Source organism: Camelus bactrianus, chromosome 15 (genome assembly GCF_048773025.1).
Source record: "Camelus bactrianus isolate YW-2024 breed Bactrian camel chromosome 15, ASM4877302v1, whole genome shotgun sequence".
Taxonomy (NCBI): Eukaryota; Metazoa; Chordata; class Mammalia; order Artiodactyla; family Camelidae; genus Camelus; species Camelus bactrianus.
The window spans coordinates 51,945,220-51,966,518 of NC_133553.1; the positions used below are offsets into that span (position 1 = coordinate 51,945,220).

At 36.2% G+C, this 21,299-nt stretch overlaps 2 protein-coding genes across 4 annotated transcripts in view; one reads left to right on the forward strand and one right to left on the reverse strand.

Moving 5' to 3' along the window:
* The window catches only part of ASB3 (ankyrin repeat and SOCS box containing 3), an 83,450-nt gene that overhangs the window by 54,714 nt on the left and 7,437 nt on the right, over positions 1–21,299 (reverse strand). For both annotated transcript variants that reach the window (XM_010951855.3, XM_074341136.1), the window contains one exon: positions 2,601–2,809. In XM_010951855.3, coding sequence (XP_010950157.1) covers positions 2,601–2,796 — 196 coding nt within the window. In that variant the 5' untranslated portion in view covers positions 2,797–2,809. The remainder of the gene's footprint in view (positions 1–2,600; positions 2,810–21,299) is intronic.
* On the forward strand, positions 7,155–15,663 carry CHAC2 (ChaC glutathione specific gamma-glutamylcyclotransferase 2). Of its 2 annotated transcripts, XM_010951926.3 has the most exons (3): positions 7,155–7,419; positions 12,202–12,237; positions 13,929–15,663. In XM_010951926.3, exons 1-3 carry the CDS (start codon positions 7,285–7,287, stop codon positions 14,325–14,327), a joined length of 570 nt encoding a protein of 189 aa, XP_010950228.1. In that variant the 5' UTR covers positions 7,155–7,284; the 3' UTR covers positions 14,328–15,663. The 2 variants fall into 2 exon arrangements, with proteins under 2 accessions (XP_010950228.1, XP_045370298.1); XM_045514342.2 differs by lacking the exon at positions 12,202–12,237 and having other exon boundaries at positions 7,156–7,419.

The window sequence follows — 21,299 nt, forward strand, 5'->3', positions numbered from 1 at the left end:
GTACACCAGCTGAACCACAAGGGACAAGAGAATTATGAATCATATAAAACACAGGTATAGCAAGTATAAAGAATGACAGAAATGTCAAACTTGCTTTGGAAACTTCTAAGATTAACCCATAATACCAAGTTACCTGGTACAGATATAAAGATGTCATTGCTATCATTAAGCATAAGAGCCCTCACATCACTCTCAAGACTAGAAATATTTCTATTTCACCATCACTTTAAAGTACCTCCTTATATGTAGCTGTATGCTAGCTTGACTTTTTACGTAGTGTTCAACTACCACTCCCCACTGGTCAATATTTCTGAACTTTCAGAGACATTGAAATTATAATCTTTTTTAAAAGGCAGAGGATCTGAATAAAGTATGGGCTTTAACTTACAAAAGGAGGAATGAGCCAGGGTATAAAGAAAAGATTTTTAAAGTGACCAACAGACCATACAGACTTTTTGCTTCATTTTAGTTTGATTTTTCTACTTAGTGAATCAGATAACCATTATGTTACAGAATTCTGGACATTAATTCCAACTACACAGAACAACCAAACACATGGAAGACCAAGACCAAAAATGTCACTATCTCCTAAAATAAGTCATATAGCTGCTTCCTACCCTCTGTAAACTCTATCTCCCTACCTCTCACTGTAATCCCTGTGTATGCAGTACACAAATTAGGCTCACCTAAAATTTATTTCATAATAGTCAACTCCAATAAAAATCGTGAGAAAATTTTATTTGACCACTTATATCAACTATTCACACACTTAACTATGTCTGACTATCTTATCATCCAAAAACACCAAGCCTAAAAAAGTCATTAACAATGAAGGTGATATTTTTAATTTCTAAGAGAAAACACAGATGACTTGAATAGCCAGTTCAAACACATTTAGTCAAAAGTATGCCTCATTTTATTCAACAGTTACAGGGGAAAAAATGTAACATGAACAACCCTCTTCTGAGGAGGAAAGAGACAACAGTATATCTGGAATGAGCTTTCTGACTAGAAATGAATATTCAAATTCATGCTTTTGTCACTAGAGATAGTTTGAGAACTCAATTCTGAAAACGTGTATTTTAAATTTTGAGGCATAAAATCTATTTTTCTAATACCTTTAAACATTCCACTATAATAGACTCCAGAACATGCAATGTAAAAAGCAGTCACAACAAACTCCCTGTGTTATCATTTGGAGAATTCAGCCTTGCCATCCCTCATCCCTTAAAACAAACAAAAAACCACATCAAAAACCTGTAAGGATTGCTTCCTTTCCTATCCATGAGATAGTAAGTTAATAATTCTGGTGAGCTAGGGCCCTGGAAGTCTACACTCTGAGCAGCTATATGTGGTGGTAAGTACACAGGGAAGAAGAATCTGAATTGCCATGATCAGTGAAACGTAAAGGGTCTACTGAGTGTCATAACATGAAGTATTACACTCAACCTCAGTTTAAACTGACTGAATGTTCAAAAATGTTTATTCTGATTAAATGTTGGAAGCATGCTATAGTGGAAAAACATGGGCTTTAGAGTCAGAGAGAAATGGATTTGAATCAGATATCCTACTTTATAATGTAACTTTTGACAAGTTAACTTCTCTGAGCCTTTGCCTTTTCAATAATAGAACAGGAACAACACTGACTCAACGGCATTTTGTATGTTAGATAAATAATGTAAATCAAGCGTCTAGTACAGTGACTGCTACAAAGCAGTGCTCAATCACCATTAACTCTCTTCTCATGCCCCATCTCCTGGGTGCCAGACTCTCATATAGTCTCATTTACTGAGCCTTTCACCCAGTAGTGTGCTGGCAAATGTGTAACTGGCTCTCAGGGAGTGAAGAAAACCAGTTTATAGAATTGGTCTGTAGCACTGGCTGATTTCTGTGGTATAAACACTCCCACATAGCTGATCTCAACCTACAAGCATGAAGTCAACCAAATACAGAGTTGGAAAGAGAGGTGCATGATTACTCTCTGTCCCATCACTCTTGTTGTATTTTTCCCACAACACTTTTACCTTTTGAAATTATCCTGTTTAACTGTTTATGTATTTATCATCTGTCCCCACTAACAAGAATATAAAGGCAGGGACCTTGTCCGTCCTGTTCTCTTCTGCATCCTCAGCAAACACCAAGTCAAAGTAATTGGAAAGAGTCTCAAAATTAAGGAAACTGAAAAGTTAAAAAAAAAAAAAAAAAAGACTCCTTCAAGCAAAACACTCATCCTCAATTTCAGTAGCACAGTCCCTTTTCTTTGGAGAAGGGACAAAGAATAAACATGACCAGTAACTACGAAATACTTAAGTTGAGATAGCGGACTACTTTTGCCACATCACTTTGCTCAGACAACAAAAACAGGCCAGGCATAAGTACCTTCAGATAAAGGACAACATTTATAGATGTCCAGATGGAACACCATAGTCATATAATATGAGGTGGGCAATCTTACCACTCTTAATAACACAGAGGCAGTTACTGTATGGCTATAGAAAGGTAAACAAATACTACTGTTAATAAGTCACATACTACCATTTTTCTATGTTTTATTAATCCAGTTTGCAAACTTGGCCTCCCAGACCTTGAATTTACTTTACCTGCATGAATTAACATCTGCAAACATTCCACAGAGTTGTGATAAGCTGCTTCATGAATTGGCATCCATCCCCTGTTATCAGCAACATCAACGCTACGTCCCTTTTTGAGTAGTTTTCTTAAGACTTTGACATTGCCTTCCCTGGCAGCAAGTCCAACCGTGGAGCACATGTCAGAGTAAGCCTCTGTAAAATCCATCCTTTTGACCAGTCTATAAAACAAGGCAGAAAGAAAACACTAGTGTCAGTAAAACAGCACTGCACTCCTAGGGATGAGTTGATCACAGTGGTCCTTCCAGCACCTCTCTGGACACTGCTGGGCGAGACCCTGAGGTAGACACATCCAGCTGCTAAGCCATAGCCTCTGCTAGTCTAAACCAGGGAGTCTCTCTGCTTGGGGGACTGGGACTCTTAAGAATGCTCTTATTAAAGATATCAAGGAAGTTTTAAGGGTTCCATCATTCCTTGTCCAAGCAGCTCCATCCTGCAGGCTTCTGCTTCTGTGGATACTCCAACAAAATGCACTCAATGGAACTCTGTTGAGGAGAGAACTAAACACCTTCAGTTAATCCCAAATGTATATTATGCAGAGACGGCCATTTAACTACAAGCAATGCTCAGCCTCAAGAATTAATTTTATAGCCCTCTACAGGAAAAAACTAAACCGAAAAAAGCTAGGAAAAAAGTGAAGGACATTTTTTGAAAAGAAGAAAGATTAAGTAGAAATTCCAGTTTTTCTGACCCTGCTGGTCCTTTCCAGAAGGAGCTAAACACTCAGGTTCTCTTTACTTGATGAAACAGTCCCACTGACTGAATATACTAAAAGGAATAAAGAGCATCATAAAGAGATGGGTCCAGCTTTCCTACACTAGTCCAGAAAGCTTTTCAAAGCATTACTGCCCTCTTCCTCACAATCTCCCTTCAAAGTTCATCTCAAGTTTCCCTGGAGTCAGTGTCCAGTGTAGCTCAGCATATGACTCTTACAAGGACAGTTCTTGTTAGTCACACTATGAGGCAGGTTGGGCTAAGATCCAGGATTTTCAGGGCAACAGTAATCACCCAACGGGTAGTCCCTCTCAGTAACACTTCGATCCCATCCTTCCTCTTAGTTTTTCTAAAGATCTTAGGAGGTAGTTCAGGAAATGCCAACAACATGGCTAGTCCAATACAGGTGAAAAACTTTCTAGAACCACATTCTAAATAATTTAATCAGAAAAGATGTGTTTGAGGGAAGAGGTTAAAAGAAAGCACACAGTATTTCCGACAGTAAATTTAAACTTATCTATAGTCACATTTAAGTATAAAGCTGTAACTGCAAGAAGCTGCTTCTATAGTGAGCCAAAGAGCTGATGTTAGCTATGAATTAATCTGATTGGATCAACTGGCCCATTGCTAAGAAAGTAAAGATATTTATTACAGAACATTTAATTATTCAGCTAATAGTTATTTACTGAGCACCAATTAGATGATCAGCAATGTGGAGAATATAAAGATAACACAGACAGATTCTATCTCAAGTTATATACCGTCTCATAGAAATGATAAATACATGTGATTCAGAACAGAAAGCAGGAGTGTCATAAGAGAAGTACAGATAAAGAGCCATGAGTAAAGAAGGGAGATACTCCTTCAACTTGGTGAGGGATTCAAGCTGGGCCTAAACAAGAGGGAGGATGTGGCAATAACAGGCAAAAAAGGGCATTCCTAGGCAGAGGGAAAAATATACCCCAAATTATGGAAACAAATAAGCAAGGGTGAGTAAGGGACAGTGAATAATGGAAACAATTAGTTCACTTTGGAAGGATGATCAAGTAAACAAAGAACAGTAGAAAAGAGAGGTTATGGAGGTAGCTGAAGGCCAAACTGGAGAATCCTGAATGCTAAGCTGTACTGTTTTGAACTATACTACTTCTAGCCAAGGCCATTACATCCAAGTTTCACAAAATAATAACAAATCTCACATTTTAGGGCAATTTATATGCATATTCATCTAACAGAAGAAAACTTCTTTCTACGTAGGAAAACCACACACACATGTAAGAATACTATTCCAAAGACATTAAAAACAGCACTCAAGTAAAAACAGATACAAATTCTCTTCCAAATTTTACTAGCTTTTCTCACAGTTACAAATGATGTTAATAGATCCAGATTAACATGCAAGAACCTAAAAAAAATGAACAGAATTGGATAATACCTCTGAGCTTATGGGAAAGGGAAGCCAAAAGAAAAGTACTATAATAGCAGAATCATTCCCTTCAACCCTTAATACCAACTAGTTAACATGAATAAACTGTTAATAAGATCTCCTTTTATTAAAAACCTCCCTATGTTCTAGATGAAAAGAGAGTACAGAGTCTAACAACAGAATATATATAATGTAATAACAAAATACGTATATTATATAAACCTCAGATGGACCTGAACTGGTAAACAAAGTATCAGCTCAAAAATCAATTTTGAGATGATTAAGGAAATCTGAATATGGAATAGACATTTGATTTTGTAATTATTGTTGATTTTCTTAGATGTGATAATGACATTGTGGTTATTAGGAGAATGTCCTTATTCTTAGAAGTTTCAGCAGTGAAGTCAGCACATGCAACTTGCTTCAAAAGTTTTAGATTAAAAAGTATATACAGAGCGGGAAAAAAAGTAAAGCAACTATGGCAAAATGATAATTATTGGATCCATGTAGCGGGTATATGAATGGTCACTATACTCTTTTTTTCCAGCTCTTCTGTACGTTTGAAATTTTTCTAAAAAGTTAGGGGAAACTAACCATTCCAGGCAAAGTGAAACTACAACTTGGAGAAAATATTAAAAGATCTGGTTTTTATTTTTTAACTGATAGCTGATTTACAATGTTGTGTAGTTTCTGGAGTACAGGATATTAATTCAATTACACATACATATAATCTTTTTCATATTCTTTATCATTATAGGTTATTACAACAAGATTATTAAATGTCTATTATACAAGATACTGAATACAGTTTCCTGTGGTAAACAGTAGGACTTTGTTGTTTATCTATTTTATATATAGTAGTTAGTATCTGCAAATCCCACACTCCTAATTTATCCCTCCTCTCTCTTCCTCCCCTCCAGGTAACTAAAGGTTTGTTTTCTATGTCTGTGAATCTGTTTGGGGTTTTTTTCATATTCTTTTTCATTATAGGTTATTATAAGCCATTGAATATAGTTCCCTATGCTATACAGTAGGACTTTATTGTTTTATTCCATATATAGTAGTTTGTATCTGCTAATCCCAAATTCGTAATTTATCCCTTCCCACCCTCTCCCCTTTGGTAACTGTAACTTTGTTTTCTATGTTTGTGAGTCTGTTTCTGTTTTATAAATAAGTTCCTTTGTACCACTTTTTAAAATGCTAAATATAAATGATATGATATTTGTTTCTCTCCATCTTACTTCTCTTAGTATGATAATCTCTAGGTCCATCCATGTTGTTGCAAATGGTATTAATCATTTTTTAAGGCCAAGTAGTATTCCATTGTATATGTAAGACCTAGTTATTCTTAAATTAAGTTTTTCTTTTTGGCTTGTTCCTGCTGATTTCTTAAGAGTACAAATTACACATTCTGAACCTGGATGTTCTAACATTCTTTCATAATGTTAAAGGCCATGAAAACATAAAAGCTCAAGAAAGAACAATCAGTTTGTTAAGGCTTCTGTTTTCACATACAGAATCATAGCCTTCATGGCTCAAGTGAGCTTCCTAAACAACATTTTGGAGCAGCAGCTCTAACCAGTAGATCAAAACATTTTTTAGGATACTTGATCCATTAGAGAAACTCATGAAAGCTATTAAATTTCTTCCCCCCAAAATATACACAGATCCGGAATTGTGTATACAATTTCAGAAGGTTCCATGTATGACTTCCAAATTCTATACAAGAGCTAAAAACCTTTGTCTACTTTTTTCTGAGTGAGCTCCTAAGCATACTAAAGATGAATCAGGTCGTTTCACACGGAAAATTTAAATATGTAAGCAATTTTTGTTGAAATAATAGTAGCTCTTCTACAGGTACAAAATTTCTGCAGTAAACTTTGTTTTTATTCAAAAGGTAAAGATTTTTTTAAGTAAAATCAAATACAGCATACTTTCCCAGCTTGTGCTCCCCCTGTCTGCTGTTATATGGACAAAAATTCACTTTTCAAAACAGAACAAAATGTTTTCTACATGTCAACTGCAGCACCCAAATATACCTTGTCTCAGGATCTAGACCACACACCCACGACGCCTGCCCTTTCTCTACTCCTTCCCTTCCTCATTTGAAAACAGCAGACAGTTCCTGCCTCAGAGCCACAAATCCCAGAAAAGGACTGTGGGTACTGTAGTCTTCTGCCGACGCACACCGGAGAAAAGGTAGGAAAATTTATGGAGACTTCTGACGAATCCTCTGCTTAGTATAAACGAGGTCAATGCTTAAAACCCTAAGCAAGCAAAGTAATACTACTGACTCAGAGTAGGAAAATATTCCTCAAACTGCAAGCCCCAGTGTGCTTTGCGCCCCCACGTACGGAGTGCAGCCTTTGCGCCTGCGCAGCCGGTTGCCTGCGTCCAAAAAGCTGTAGTCCCAGCCTGCAGAGACCACAGCCAACCGGACGGCGGCTGCGTACGCTACAACCACCGCCACTGCCATCGTGGAGGAAGATCAGGGGAAGGATGTGGGTTTTTGGTTACGGATCCCTCATCTGGAAGGTGGACTTCCCCTATCAGGACAAGCTGGTTGGATATATCTCAGGCTACAGCAGACGCTTCTGGCAGGGCAGCACCGACCATCGCGGCGTTCCTGGCAAGGTGAGGCACCAGCCGTCCCCTACTTACTGCCCCCGGAGCACTGCTCCTCAACTCTTGGCCCAGCTCCTGGGACCCACACCCCAACGTCAGGCACCGATCATGTACATTAGGGATGATGTGTTATATCTGTGCACCTTCCTCGGCCACCTGCCCCCTACTCTCTCCCAAGCCAAGCGCACTCTTTCCAAAGCCGCTTGAGATGCTGGGGGTTAGTCCTTGAGGAGGTAAGAAATGTGGGCACAAGCTCGCACAAGGCTGACGTGCTAGGAGGGGGTCCCATCTCTTAGCAACCACTGCCCCCTCCTCCAAAAGGCAGGAGATAAATTTTCGTGTCACCACAGAGTTGAAATACTAAAATCAACTAGCAAATTCATCTTTTTAGCAATTAAGTTTGTTGGCATTTCTGCATTCTGGCAGACTTTCATTGGTTTCAGTTTAAAGGTGCACGTTATTTCTGGGGTTTCTTTAAATCTTTCCAAAGATTTTATTGTATGACACCTAAGGTCACAGAACTAGTTTCCAAAATTACCTCCAGTTATTAAGGAGTTTACTTTGATCACATTGGTTGTCAGGTACTTCTGAAGTTAAATGAGTCTTGGTTTGTTACCTGAGTAACATAGTACCAATATCTTATCCAGCATTACTTAAATGTTTTTTTTTCCTCAGTGGTTCTCCTCTAAATTATGAATATGAAATGTAAGTTCCTTGATCCATTTTTCAGTCATTCATTCAAAGACATTCATAATATATGTGTTGAGAAAGTAGCAGCCCACTGCTTATGCAAATCTGCCTTGTATTGGCTGCAAAACAACTAATCTGTAAGGAAAATTAAATTTGGTGTAACTGATAATTTTGATAAACTGAACACTTTTTATAGTTAACCTCCTAACTTTTAGAAGAGTAGAAAAATTTTTAATTGCTTACATGTTCTCTAAAATACTCTATAGAAGCTTGATTACCACCTTTTAAAAGAGAATTTAATTTTGGTCCAAAAACACAATATTTAAAATGCTAGAAATCAGATGTAGAAAGAGATTGGGGTTAATTCCAAAGAAATGTCTGTAGGCGTGCATCATGGAAAAGGGAAGAGAGTAAGGCTGTAGTTTGCACCTGCTCATAAATGAGACACAAGATTAAAACCACAAAAATCACAAAAGTTATAAGTTATAAGTGATTCTAGAGTCGATGAATTAAGAATTTGGCTTTAGGTAGACAAGATGACTTGAAAACAGGGCAGTGATTTAGGGCAAATACACATTTATAGGCCAACAGAAACTTCATGGCCAAAGTATCTCTAAGAATGTTATAAAACAGTATTTAAAACTTTAAAGAACTAAGTTAAATAAAATGCCTTTTGAGTTGTCAGATATGAGCACTTAAAATTGCCATTCTGAAGAGGAAAGCTTTAGCCCAGGCTTCAATTTTAATGACTTAAATTTAAATTTAATGAATTAAATACTTACAAATATGCTTATGGCATATTTTACTACTCTAGTCTCAACCAAAATGTTTATGTTTGTTACATAGCACACTGAGATGTGTACACTGTCAACAAACTTGTGATAAGAAACTGCCAATTCACTACAACAGTTCATGAGTTTTTAAAAGCCAGCTATAAAAGGTAGCTATAAAAGCCAACATCTCTCTTTTTATTTAAATGTACTAAAATATAGGAAAAGTTGGGGGGAAAAAACTGCAATGGCTAATAGTTTGACAGCTATTTTTATTTAAAGAATCCATCATAGCAAATTAAAGGAAAGCCCAGACACTACACATTTTCTAAGTCTACTATTCTGTTTTAAAAAAAAAATTGAGAACATTATTATTTTACTTCACATTTTTTATAATGGATCACCAGCCTTATATAAATATTAACTATCTGACAAACAAGAATACAAAAGGCTACAGAAATATCTAGCAAATTAAAAGAATGACATAGATGCAATATAGGACTGTGTTTTTTACCGCAACATATGCTCCTGGTGAGTTAATCATCATTACATATGAAATGTGATATTATTAAACAAATGTTAGTCTCATTTCCACATACTGCAACGTGACATTTATAGGAAAAATACCAAACCTACTTGCTTGACTAAATTATGCTTTCTTTTTAGCTTTATTAAACTTTTATATCTTCCTAAGTTTAATTAAAATCTCATTTATTTATAACAAAGCTGGCAATTTCTCATCAAATTAAGGATTTATTTAAATGTGAAAATTTTTCTCATCAGAGAGAATATATTTCAATTTCAAAAAGAGAAAACATTTTAACACGAGAGATAGTCACGAACATTTACTAAATCCCTAACTTTTCTAGATCTAGATCAGAAACATCACTCATTACCCAATCAAAGCACCCGTCATTACTCATATTTCATATTTTCCAATCCCTTTCAGTTTCCAAGACCCCTCCTTCAGTTTCACTGCCCCCCCCAAAAAAACCATTTAAGTATGTTTGCAAATTTATATTGTTTCTCAGTAACATATTTATTTTAGGAACAAAGAGCTTAAGTTTTAGGAAATATTTCTGAGTAAATATATCAGTAGAGCCAATAGTCCATGTCTGTATCATCCATAAGCAGTCACAGGAATCCATTTATTTTCCCTTAATGACTCCCTGTATGTACACTCTTTGTTTTCTGTTTCAACTGCCACCACCTACATCTAGGACTTTACCTCTTCTCCTTTCAACAATTACTACTGAGCACTCACATATAAGTGGGAGACACCTATGCAAACAATACCTGATAAGTGCTGTAAGGAAGAATGAAAGCAGCAATGAGAGTTTAGAAGGAGCTGCTGTAAAGTCATCTGGGGAGACAGCCAAGCATTTATGGAGACAGTGGCAGGAGGATATCCAAGGGAATCTAAAGGAAGAGAATTCCACACAGGGTACTGGTATATCCAAAAATATGAATGTTTGTAAAAGTTATAAATAATTCAGCACAGCTTCAGAGGGAAAGTGGTAAGAAATGAGGGCTGTAGTTAACTCATGCTAAGGAACTTTTCTTTTAACCTGTAGAATATTACAACCCTGAAAAATTCAAAGCACAGGAGTGAGTAGCCTAATTTTTGCACCAGAAAGTCATTCTACGGCCAAGTAGAGAAAAGACTGGAGGTAGGCAGCAAAATCCCTAAGGAGGCAACTGCAGAATGAAGAGAATCCAGATTCAGAAGATGGGGCTACCAAGAACTGGTGACTGGGCTGGATGAAAAGGGAGGCAAGGAAGGGTAGAGTGCAGAACTTGCCACCTGGACCACAAACATTTCTTACTCAAAGTCTACCTCATTCCGACTCAAAATTTGCATACTATACACTTTACCACGCTGATCTTCCCAAAAGCTCATCTTTTACCATGTCAGTCACCTACTATTCAAGTGCTATAGTAGCTCCTCATTTCCTATTTTTCCCAAATTTCAGTGGGTTATTTTCCACTTTCTCTAATTTCAATTCCAATCTTCGGCTTTTCAAATCTGACTCTATCCTATTTCTCAAGTTATCTTTCTGAATCATCGTCCATATAGTGGAGGACCCTCTGCTAAAATCAGACACTTGTCCTGGTATAATCCTGCTTCTAGACCCTCACTCATAAATCATGAGTCACAGTGCCCTTTTGCCAGAATTTTGTCTTCCTTTCTGACCAGCCAAGACTCAGAATTCTTATTGCACTTAATACATACTATACATCATAGTCCTTAAGTATTCTCTATTTCACATGTTAACTTCATATTCCAGAATTACAATATAACCTCTTAAACAAGAATCAAGGTTTTACCTTCTCTACAACACAGAGTATAGGTATTCAATAAATCGCTCCAAATTCACTTTGAAACTGAAGGTAATATGGCAATGACCCACACTGTAGTAACCTCACTGTAGCACTATTAAATACAAAACTAGTCAAATATAAATGTCCAAAAAACACAGGAATGTTTATAGTTCATTGATGGTAGAATATTATGCAACTTTTAAAATGTATGAGAAGGCTAACAGGAAAGTATAATTTAAAAAAAAACATAATTCAAAATCCCATGTGTTCCATGATTATGAATTATCTATACCAATGGACAAAGACTAAAAGGAAATAGCAACAAAGATGACACAAATATCTGAAATATAAAGGCTCACTGTGTGCCAGACAATAGGCATATGAGAAGGTAAAGTTATGGCTTGCAATTCAGCTTTCTCACTAATGATAACATATCAGGAGATACACAGCCTTTGACACCAGGTAGGAATTGTATTTTTTTTTTAATGTAAATTCTCAGACAGCTCCAGACCTATAGAATCAGGAACTACCTCCAAGTAATTTTGATCTACACTTAAGTTTTAGAACCACTTCCCTACAGGGAAGCATGCTAAAATGTCATGTTTTGTTACCCAGTAAAACTGTAACAATCTTTTTTTCTAAAGGGAAAAAATTGACCAGAACTTCTATTTATAATTACTTTTTGCTTTTGCTTTTCATTTTAGATGAGCCTTAGGCAGATACGTGTTTTTTAATATATCCATTCTAAGTGAACATAATATACTTATTACATACAAATTAAAGAGAATCTTTTAGAAAGACCAAGTTCGTTTGGATAAGGCATATTTCTCCTATTTCATTTAAATTCATTTAAAATTTATCATAAAAATAAGTACTTTTCAAAAAGTGCTTAGTATGAGCATACGAACTTAAAATATTCCATGTCAACAGTAAGTTGCTAAAGCTCGGTTAGATAATGAACTTTAATTCAGAAAAAAATTTTTTTTTTTTTTACTTTTTTTTAAAACAGCCTGGAAGAGTTGTGACTCTTGTTGAAGATCCTCGGGTATGGTATAATTACTCTTTTTTGTATAGCCTTTAATCATAAAATGTTAAGTTGTTTCTCAGTTTTAATAATCAATGAAATTTTAATTAACAGTCATCACAGACAACTTGAACTACACTTAAGTCTAGAACTCCTGATGTATTTGTTGTATTTCTTTTCACCTGTTGGGAAAAGCTGGAATGCAGAACCTAAGGCAGACAACCAAATAAAACCAATGGCATGTAGTCTTATTTTTTCTTTCTTAATGAGTTTGTAGACTGAGAATTTTGTGGTTCCCTTTGATATAAATGGATCCAGCCCTCAGACAGCCAGACTACCACTAAGATTCAAATGGGACCCTTAAAGATCTCCTGACATTTGCTAGAAGTCTAATATTTCACCAAAAATTCCAGTCATGAATTATCACTTTCTTTATTGCCTAACTTTATCAATAACAACAGGTTTCCTTAAAGGTTTGAAGCACTAGAAGACTTTTACTTACCTGTAGTCCTCTGTTTCTTAAATATTTTCAATCATTTTATTGAGGTATAGGTTCAAAATTTTGTATTGTGAAATTAAACATTTAACTTCAAAAAGGACTCTGATATATAAAAATCAAGCTGCTAGCAACAGCAAATGAATAACGTGAAATTATGAAATGCTTTCATTTACATTCAAATGGTAACAAACTCCTAATTGAAGTTAATAAAAGGCACTTTGTTTCTATAGAATGTTAATTCATTCAAAAAGATGCTTAGCAACCTAAAGTTTAATAATTAAATAATTAAAGGTTGTCAAGAAACTAGAAAATTTGTTACAAACTATAAACCTTGCTTATATCACATCTTTTATTAGTACTACCAAAAATCTTTATAGCTAAAGTACATTGCTTTTGCTGACACTGTTCATAGGCTATTTTGACAAAAAGGCTGCCATTTAGTGTTCTGGACGAAGTAATTTACGAAGGATATAAGTCTGGCAGTAAAGAAATGAACAAATAAATGAAACTGCTATGGCCTTAATAGTATATTTATATTATTATTATTATTATTATTATTATTATTATTATTATTATTATTATTATTATTATTATTATTATTATTATTATTATCATGACGACGACGACGACGACTACTACTACTATATTACAGAGGTTTTAAAACACAGAACCCTTTCTGCAAACAGGGAAACACCTAATGCATAAAGAGATAAGTGATGTTCAACTCTAGCTGAAGGGGGTTGGGGGGTCAAAGCCCTTGCAGCCAGCCCCCCAATACTTACATCCAGACAGCCCTGAGTTAGGCTTTAGGGTGACTACAACACTCCATAAAGCAATTTGGAAACTACTGCCCTATACCGTCAATGAAATGTTTATAGATTTAAAGCTTCAGAACTGTATTTTTAATGACCAAATGCAGGCCTGGTATTTTTTCTTCATTTCAGTCTCGTAAGTTTAAAATAAGTCCCATAATTTTTAAAATGTAAACAAAGATAAATATCCTGGTGTGCAAGAAAGTCATTTACTCAGATTGAAAAATTTAAAGTGCTGATTTTCTTTATTGTTTCATATATACCTCTTCAGTGCACTTTAAGTGAAGCAAAACAGTGCTGATTTCTAAGGATATACAAGATACTTTCTTAGATCATAATATATCTTCACCTATTTTAGCCTTGTAAATATGAAATAATATATTCTTTTTATTTATTTACAGGGTTGTGTATGGGGTGTTGCTTACAAACTGCCAACAGGAAAGGAAGAAGAAGTAAAAGCATACCTTGATTTCAGAGAGAAAGGAGGGTACAGGACCACAACAGTTGATTTTTATCCCAAAGATTCCACAACAAAACCATTCGCTGTGTTGCTATATATTGGAACATGTGATAACCCTAATTATCTTGGTCCCGCACCTCTGGAAGAAATCGCTGAACAAATTTTTAATGCAGTTGGTCCAAGTGGAAGAAATATAGAATATCTTTTTGAACTTGCAAACTCTATTAGAAAACTTGTACCAGAAGATGCAGATGAGCATCTTTTCTCTTTGGAAAAATTAGTAAAGGAACGTTTAGAAGAAAAACAGAACCTCAACTGCTTAAAAAGACCTAATCATTGACTTTTCCAAACAAGCAGAGCTTTTAGTCTTCAGAAAACAGCTTAACAGTACAATGGCAATATAATTTGTAAATGTGTTTATTTGAAGATCTTATTTGTGTTTAATGTTGTAGTCAAATTATCTTCAAAATTTATAGTTTAACTGCAAGTGGCTTGAAGCACATATTCAAAATATTGGGGTATAGTTAAAGAAAAAATTTCAAGTTTCAATAATATAATGATTCTCCAATTATATGAAATTTAATACTTGCTCATGAGAAGTGAGTTCTTCGTTAATATAATGAGAGTTATTTTGGAACCTGTTTTTATCTGAATAAATGTAATTCTGTTGTTTTATATCACAGTGCTATTTTGAAGTTGTTGAGAATTAAACCAAAAGTCCAGTAAATAAGGTTATACCTTCAATATCTTCCATACATTAACTCTGTAACCATGGTTTAAAATATAAAAGCTTAAAATAATGTTTAATTAGAAATGTACAGTAATATAGACAAGATTTCAGCCTTGATTGTTAATTTCCTTGTTTAGGTATTAAATGAGACCCTTTCCAATTGAAGCCAAAAAACCCCCAGCATTTTAATATAAAAATTTCCTTGGAATTATAATGTACTACACCTCTCCTTTTTGAATAAATTTACTTTACTACATGGGAAAAAAACCTTTTAGCTAAAAAAAAGCACAAATTACATTATACAGATCACTAACAGTGCAGTCTGTCCTTCACTTTGTATTAATCTTATACTGAAACTTAAAAAAAAAAAAGATGGGCTTTTTTATATTACAAATTAACAGAAATATATATAATGAAAGTTTGGTGTTTGAAATGGCTTTTAGAACTTTAATTTTTTACAGTAAAAAGTGGCATTACCTGATTGTTTGCTACACAGCTTTTTTTTTTCCTTCTTGTATCTTGTCACCTAACAAAGGTATCCACTGAATAGTGATGATTCTACTCAAGTAGGAAACATACATGCACATTATTAACTCAGGTAGAAGTAACTTTGATTCAAACTAATCAGATTATTTATTATTATAGGTGATTTCTTTTTCAGCAGGATATATGGTCTCTCTGAAATTTCAACATAAAAAGAATTTCAATATCACATTAAATCTAACATGAAACTAATAATTAGTATAGAGGTTTTTCACATAAAATAAAATAAAGCTGGGTTCACAGTTTTGAAGGCACTAGCCTGCTGTGAGCCCCCTTTGCCAGACAAAGCAATAAAATTGCCTCTTTTCTCCTAAACTCAAAAAAATAACAATAATAAAATAAAATAAAATAAAATAAAATAAAATAAAATAAAATAAAATAAAGCTGTCCTACAAAGTGGGAACAGTAGTCTTTTTCATGTTTTTTTTAAATTTATTCACACCTTACTTGATAATTTACTCACCTACATAACTATTTAAAATATTTTCTGGCAGGGAGGGTGTAGCTCAGTGGTAGAGACCATGCTTTGCACAAACGAGTTCCTGGGTTCAATCCCCAGTACCTAACTATTATTACTGAAAATAATAATAATAATTGAAATAAGTAAATAAACCTAATTATGTTCCCCCCCCAAATTTTTTTTAAATAATGATAAAATAAAATATTTTCCAACATTTGAATATTAGCTTTCAAGAAGGCATTTCACTTGTCCTGTACAACAGGAAGGGTACACTAATACTCATTAATGAATGTCTCATAAGGATGTACTAGGAACTTTACACGTGGAAGCATCCTCTGAGCTTGTTTCCATAGTAACTTGCCCAGTTACATATCTAGTAAGTAGCAGAAACCTGTGTCTCTGCTAAAGCACAAGATCTTTCTACAATATATTTAAAAACCCATCTTCACTATCCTGCATCTTTTTTTCCAGGAGGTAAACTAGATTAACTTTTTTTATAATGAAGTAGTATGTGACTTGTTACATAGAGATGTCAGTTATGATAGATGCATACAAATTCCCACAAATATAATAAGCCTATCCAAGATTCACATGCCATAGGTCAGAATCACACAGGTGAATTCAGAGATCCAGCCTTTCATTTCACATACATACCTACGTCGAAAGGAATTTGTAACTCCCCAAAGTGATTCTTCTTCCATTTTATATACAATTATGTTATGAAATATCAAGGGGGGAGGATTACTTTGGGATTCCCGTTTATATGTCTTTCCAGGCTTTCAGTGAGAAGTCAGACTAGAAAATACACATGTGGTATACCATCATTTATAGGCAGACCATGTTCCAAAAAGCCCAGGGATAGATACTCATTTCCCTGGGATGGAGAAACATGACTAAAATGGACAAGTTAAACAATACTGAATTAGAGAAGCTAGGATTGGAGCTTCCCAGCTAGCAAGAATCATAAAAGTACTGAGTTACCTACAACATAATTTACTTTTGTCAGCAAAACTGTAAGTCTCTACAGCGTTTGGACCTCAGTTCCAAACCATTCTCTCTCACTGTGCTCTCATCACACACACATAACTCAGACTGTTATTCCTCAGAGAAGAGATGTTAGTCAGGTGTTAAGTTTTAGGAATCTAAGAAAAGTATGAGTGTAAACCCTACACTGAGAAAAGAAACTTTTTTTTTTGAAATACAAGTGATACATTGATTTGCTTTTAAAATATTTAATGGAGGTGAAGAAATTTAAAATAGAGGGTATAGGAGAGAAGCAAGATGGCGGAGTAGAAGGATGCTTGTAGCTCACCCTCCCCCACAAATACACCAAAACTCACATCTACGGACCTACTCAGCCAACCAGAGCACCTGCTGAACTACGACAGAACATCGCCCTCTTCGAAAGACAAAGACGCCAAAAATCTGGTAGGAGAAAAGGAAAAAAGAAAGAAGAAAAAGCAAAGCAGTGCGGGACCGGTCCCACGGGGACAGTGCGGCAAAGGAGGGCTGACGCTCATTCTCTGGGTCTCTCCTCTCCAATGGAGAGGCCAGTGGGACTGAGGGGGAGCCTCCGAGGCTCAGATCTGCCCCGAGCACCCCTTGACCGACAGAACTGAGTTTAACGGGCACAAAGGGTCCCCATGACATCCAGCCTGAGATGCAAGCAGGCAGCTGGGGGCCAGGACAGGCAGCCCGAGCTGGGCGGAGGACTGGCGCAGCTGCACTGAGGCAGCCTCGGGGAATGCAGGGTGCTGCATGATGTGGCTGGGAGGGGATACTGAGCAGAACCATCTCAGTCCCCCATAAATTGCAAAAAAAGCAAAGCAACACTGCTGGTGTGCCCTGGGGAGAGGGACACCATAGCCTTTGTCTCCTCAGACCTGTGCCGCCATTACTGGCGCTTGTCGTGAGAAGAGAGGCAGGGCACAGCCACAGTGTCATATCCTCCTGTGTGCAGCACCCAGGCGGGAGCGGGGCCGAGCCCTGAATCTGCACCCAGGGGCTCCGAAACCTCCTAGGCAGGACTGAGACTTGTTTACAGCCCGAGGCAGATAGGATCTTTCTTGCACTACCAAGACAAACAAGGAGCTGAGATTTGGCACGGGGCAGGGGCGGGGCCGTTCTGCGGTCTTCCCTGAGCCCACCTTCAGAGCAGCGACCTGAGGCGGAGCGGGCAGCTACACAGAGCAGCGGAGCGACCGGAGCCAGGAGAGGGTGGGCAGCCACCTGCCTTCCTCGCAGGAACTGCAGCACCTGACCACGGTGCTGGGAGGGGGCACGATCCGCCCACCTGCCTCACCAGAGCGCAGCATCTGACTGTGGCATCAGGAAGGGGGAGTGACCTGCCCGCCCACTGGGTAAGAGCTCAGCACCTGACCCAGTGTTGGGAGGGGGTGCAATCTGCTCGCCAGCAGAAACTGGAAGCAGCACAGATTAGGGCGCCAACAGAGGGCCTCTGGAAACAGCAAGTTGAGTTCGAGAAACAGGGCAAAGACACAAAGACCTCTCGATAAAATCATTAACAGCACACCATCTCCAGGAGAACTAGATAACTGATACTCCTTAAGCCACAGTGCCAGACAGATATGAGCAATATGAAGAAGCAGAGGAACCACTCCCAATTAAAAGATCATGAGAAATCCCCTGAAAGCACAATCAAGGAAATAGACATTGATGGCCTACTAGATCAAGATTTCAAAAAAGGACTGATCAAAGTACTGAAGGAACTAAAAGAAATAGTGTTAAGAGATATAAAATATGTCAAAAATGAAATAGAAGCTATAAAGAAGAACCAAGTAGAATTAGTAAACTCATTTGCTGAGATAAGAGCTGACCTAAAGGCTGTACAAAGCAGGCTAGATAATGCAGAGGAACGAATAAGTGACCTAGAAGACAGGACAACAGAAAGCACCCAATCAGAATAGCTGAGAGAAAAACAAATAAAAAATAATGTAAACAATATAAGGGACCTATGGGATAATAATAAAGCGTGCCAATCTACACATAATAGGGATTCCAGAAGGGGAAGAAAGAACAAAGGGGATCGAAAAGGTATTTGAAGAAATCATGACTGAAAACTTCCCAACCTAAAGGAATCAGATATCCAAGTACAGGAGGCTCAGAGGGTCCCAAACAGGAAGAACCCAGACAGACTCACATCAAGACATATAATCAAGATGGTCAGAGTTAAGGATAAAGAAATGATCCTAAAGGCAGCAAGAGAAAAACAGAGTGAGTTACAACGGGACCCCCATAAGGCTCTCAGCTGATTTCTCTACACAAACACTACAGGCCATAAGGGAGTGGCAAGATATATTCAAAGTCCTGAATGAAAAAAAGATGCAGCCTAGGATACTCCATCCAGCAAGGCTATTCTTTAGAATAGAAGGAGAGACAAAGAACTTCACAGACAAGCAAAAACTAAAGAGTTTAGCAACACTAAACCCATGCTAAAAGAAATATTCACAGGTCTACTCTAAATAGAAAAGAAGCAGGATGCTACAAAAATGAGAAACTCGTAACTGGAAAGGAGATAACTACCGTGAATTACAGAAAGAATAAACACAAAATTGTAAAAGAAGACATCTAAATCATTAAGAGTGGGAGAGGGAAGCAAGGAAAGCCATTGTGGAAAACAGTATGGAGATTCCTCAAAAGACTAGGAATAGACTTACTGTATGACCCAGGAATCCTGCTCCTGGGCATATATCCAGAAGGAACTCTACTTCAAAATGACATCTGCACCCCAATGTTCATAGCAGCACTATTTACAATAGCCAAGACATAGAAACAGTCTAAATGTCTATCAACAGATGACTGAATAAAGAAGATATGGTATATTTATATGATGGAATACTATTCAGCCACAAAACCTGACAACATAATGCCATTTGCAGCAACATGTTTCTGGAGAATGTCATTCTGAGTGAAGTAAGCCAGAAAGAGAAAGAAAAATACCATATGAGATTGCACATATGAGGAGTCTAAAAAACAAAACAAAACACAAATACAAAACAGAAACAGACTCACAGACATAGAATACAAACTTGTGGTTGCCAAGGGGGCTGGGGGTGGGAAGGGACAGACTGGGATTTTAAAATGCAGAAGAGATAAACAAGATTATACTGTACAGCACAGGGAAATATATACAAGATCTGGCGGTAGCTCATAGGAAAAAAAAATGTGATAATGAATATATATATGTTCATGTATAACTGAAAAATTGTGCTCTACACTAGAATTTGACACAACATTGTAAAATGACTATTACTCAATAAAAGAATATAAAAAAACGAGGGTATAGTATCTTAGGGCACAATATAAATAGCTTATATGACTTTGGCAGGAGAAAGATCTATTAGATTAAGTGAGAAAAGAAACTTTTAATATAAATATCTAATGGATTGGATTTTTAAAATCCTACTCCTACTTGGAGCCACTATTATACTTCCTTTTCACACTTTCAAACAACATATTCACCATTCAACCTACCAAGAACTGTAAGCACTATCCAAATACCACCTCCATACATTAATTGTTATCATTCAGGGGAACAAAGGTTGCTATGATGTCAACTCTGAGTATCCAAAAGCACGAATGTGACCCATTTCTTTAAGACTGATTTTGAAAGTTTCACCTTTGCCTATAGATATGCATTTCATCTTAAATAGGAAACTCTCTTTCATTTCCTACTGAATTGTTTATTATTTTACCTGACTGTGTATTTTATATCTTAAAAGTACCCATTTAATTTTAGTATATGTAAAGCAGTACACAGTACCTGATATAATACCCAATACTCAATAAGTACTATCTAATATTACTTTATATGGAATATTCAAAAAATACCATGAATTTAGTATCTCTGAGATTCATGATTACAATGATGCCTACAGTTTAAGAACCATGTTTGGTCTATCAGAAGTTTTCAAGCATTTTAGTGTCAAAATTTCATTCCACTATATTAGATCACTCTTTTTCATAAATACGTATATTTTTAAAATTATAACTTTGGAGCAGTTGTGAATATCAATGTAAGCATCATGCCCCTGTAATTGATCATTCCTGCTTATTTCAAAGTCAATTATATGATAAATGTGCTTAAAATCCCCTCTCATCATACCATGTTAAAATCTACATATCAAATACAGTATTCCAATTATGCCTATCTGTTTTCAACAAAACTACTGTGACTATATTTTCTATGAATTTATTCAGCTTTTAACAATCTACTTTTGTGCATTTCTAAAGCTTTCAAATAAACTCACCCTAAGCATACATTAAAAACTCAACACTTAGTAGAATTGTTTTTTAATCCTGTGCCTACTCTTCAAAGAATTTTAACTCCTCCAGAAACAACTACTAAAATTATTCTTCTGTATGTCAAATTTATATGATGAAAATCAGCTTTCTTCAATTCCTGGGTTGTTCAATTCTTCTTAAGTTTCATTTTACCTTTCTAAAATATTATATAGTTCAGTACCAATTTCTCAGTGGTTTTATTTAACAGTACTGAATGAACCTCCTTGTCTTTATAAATGGTTTGCCAACACACATACCACCTTCTTTAACTGGAA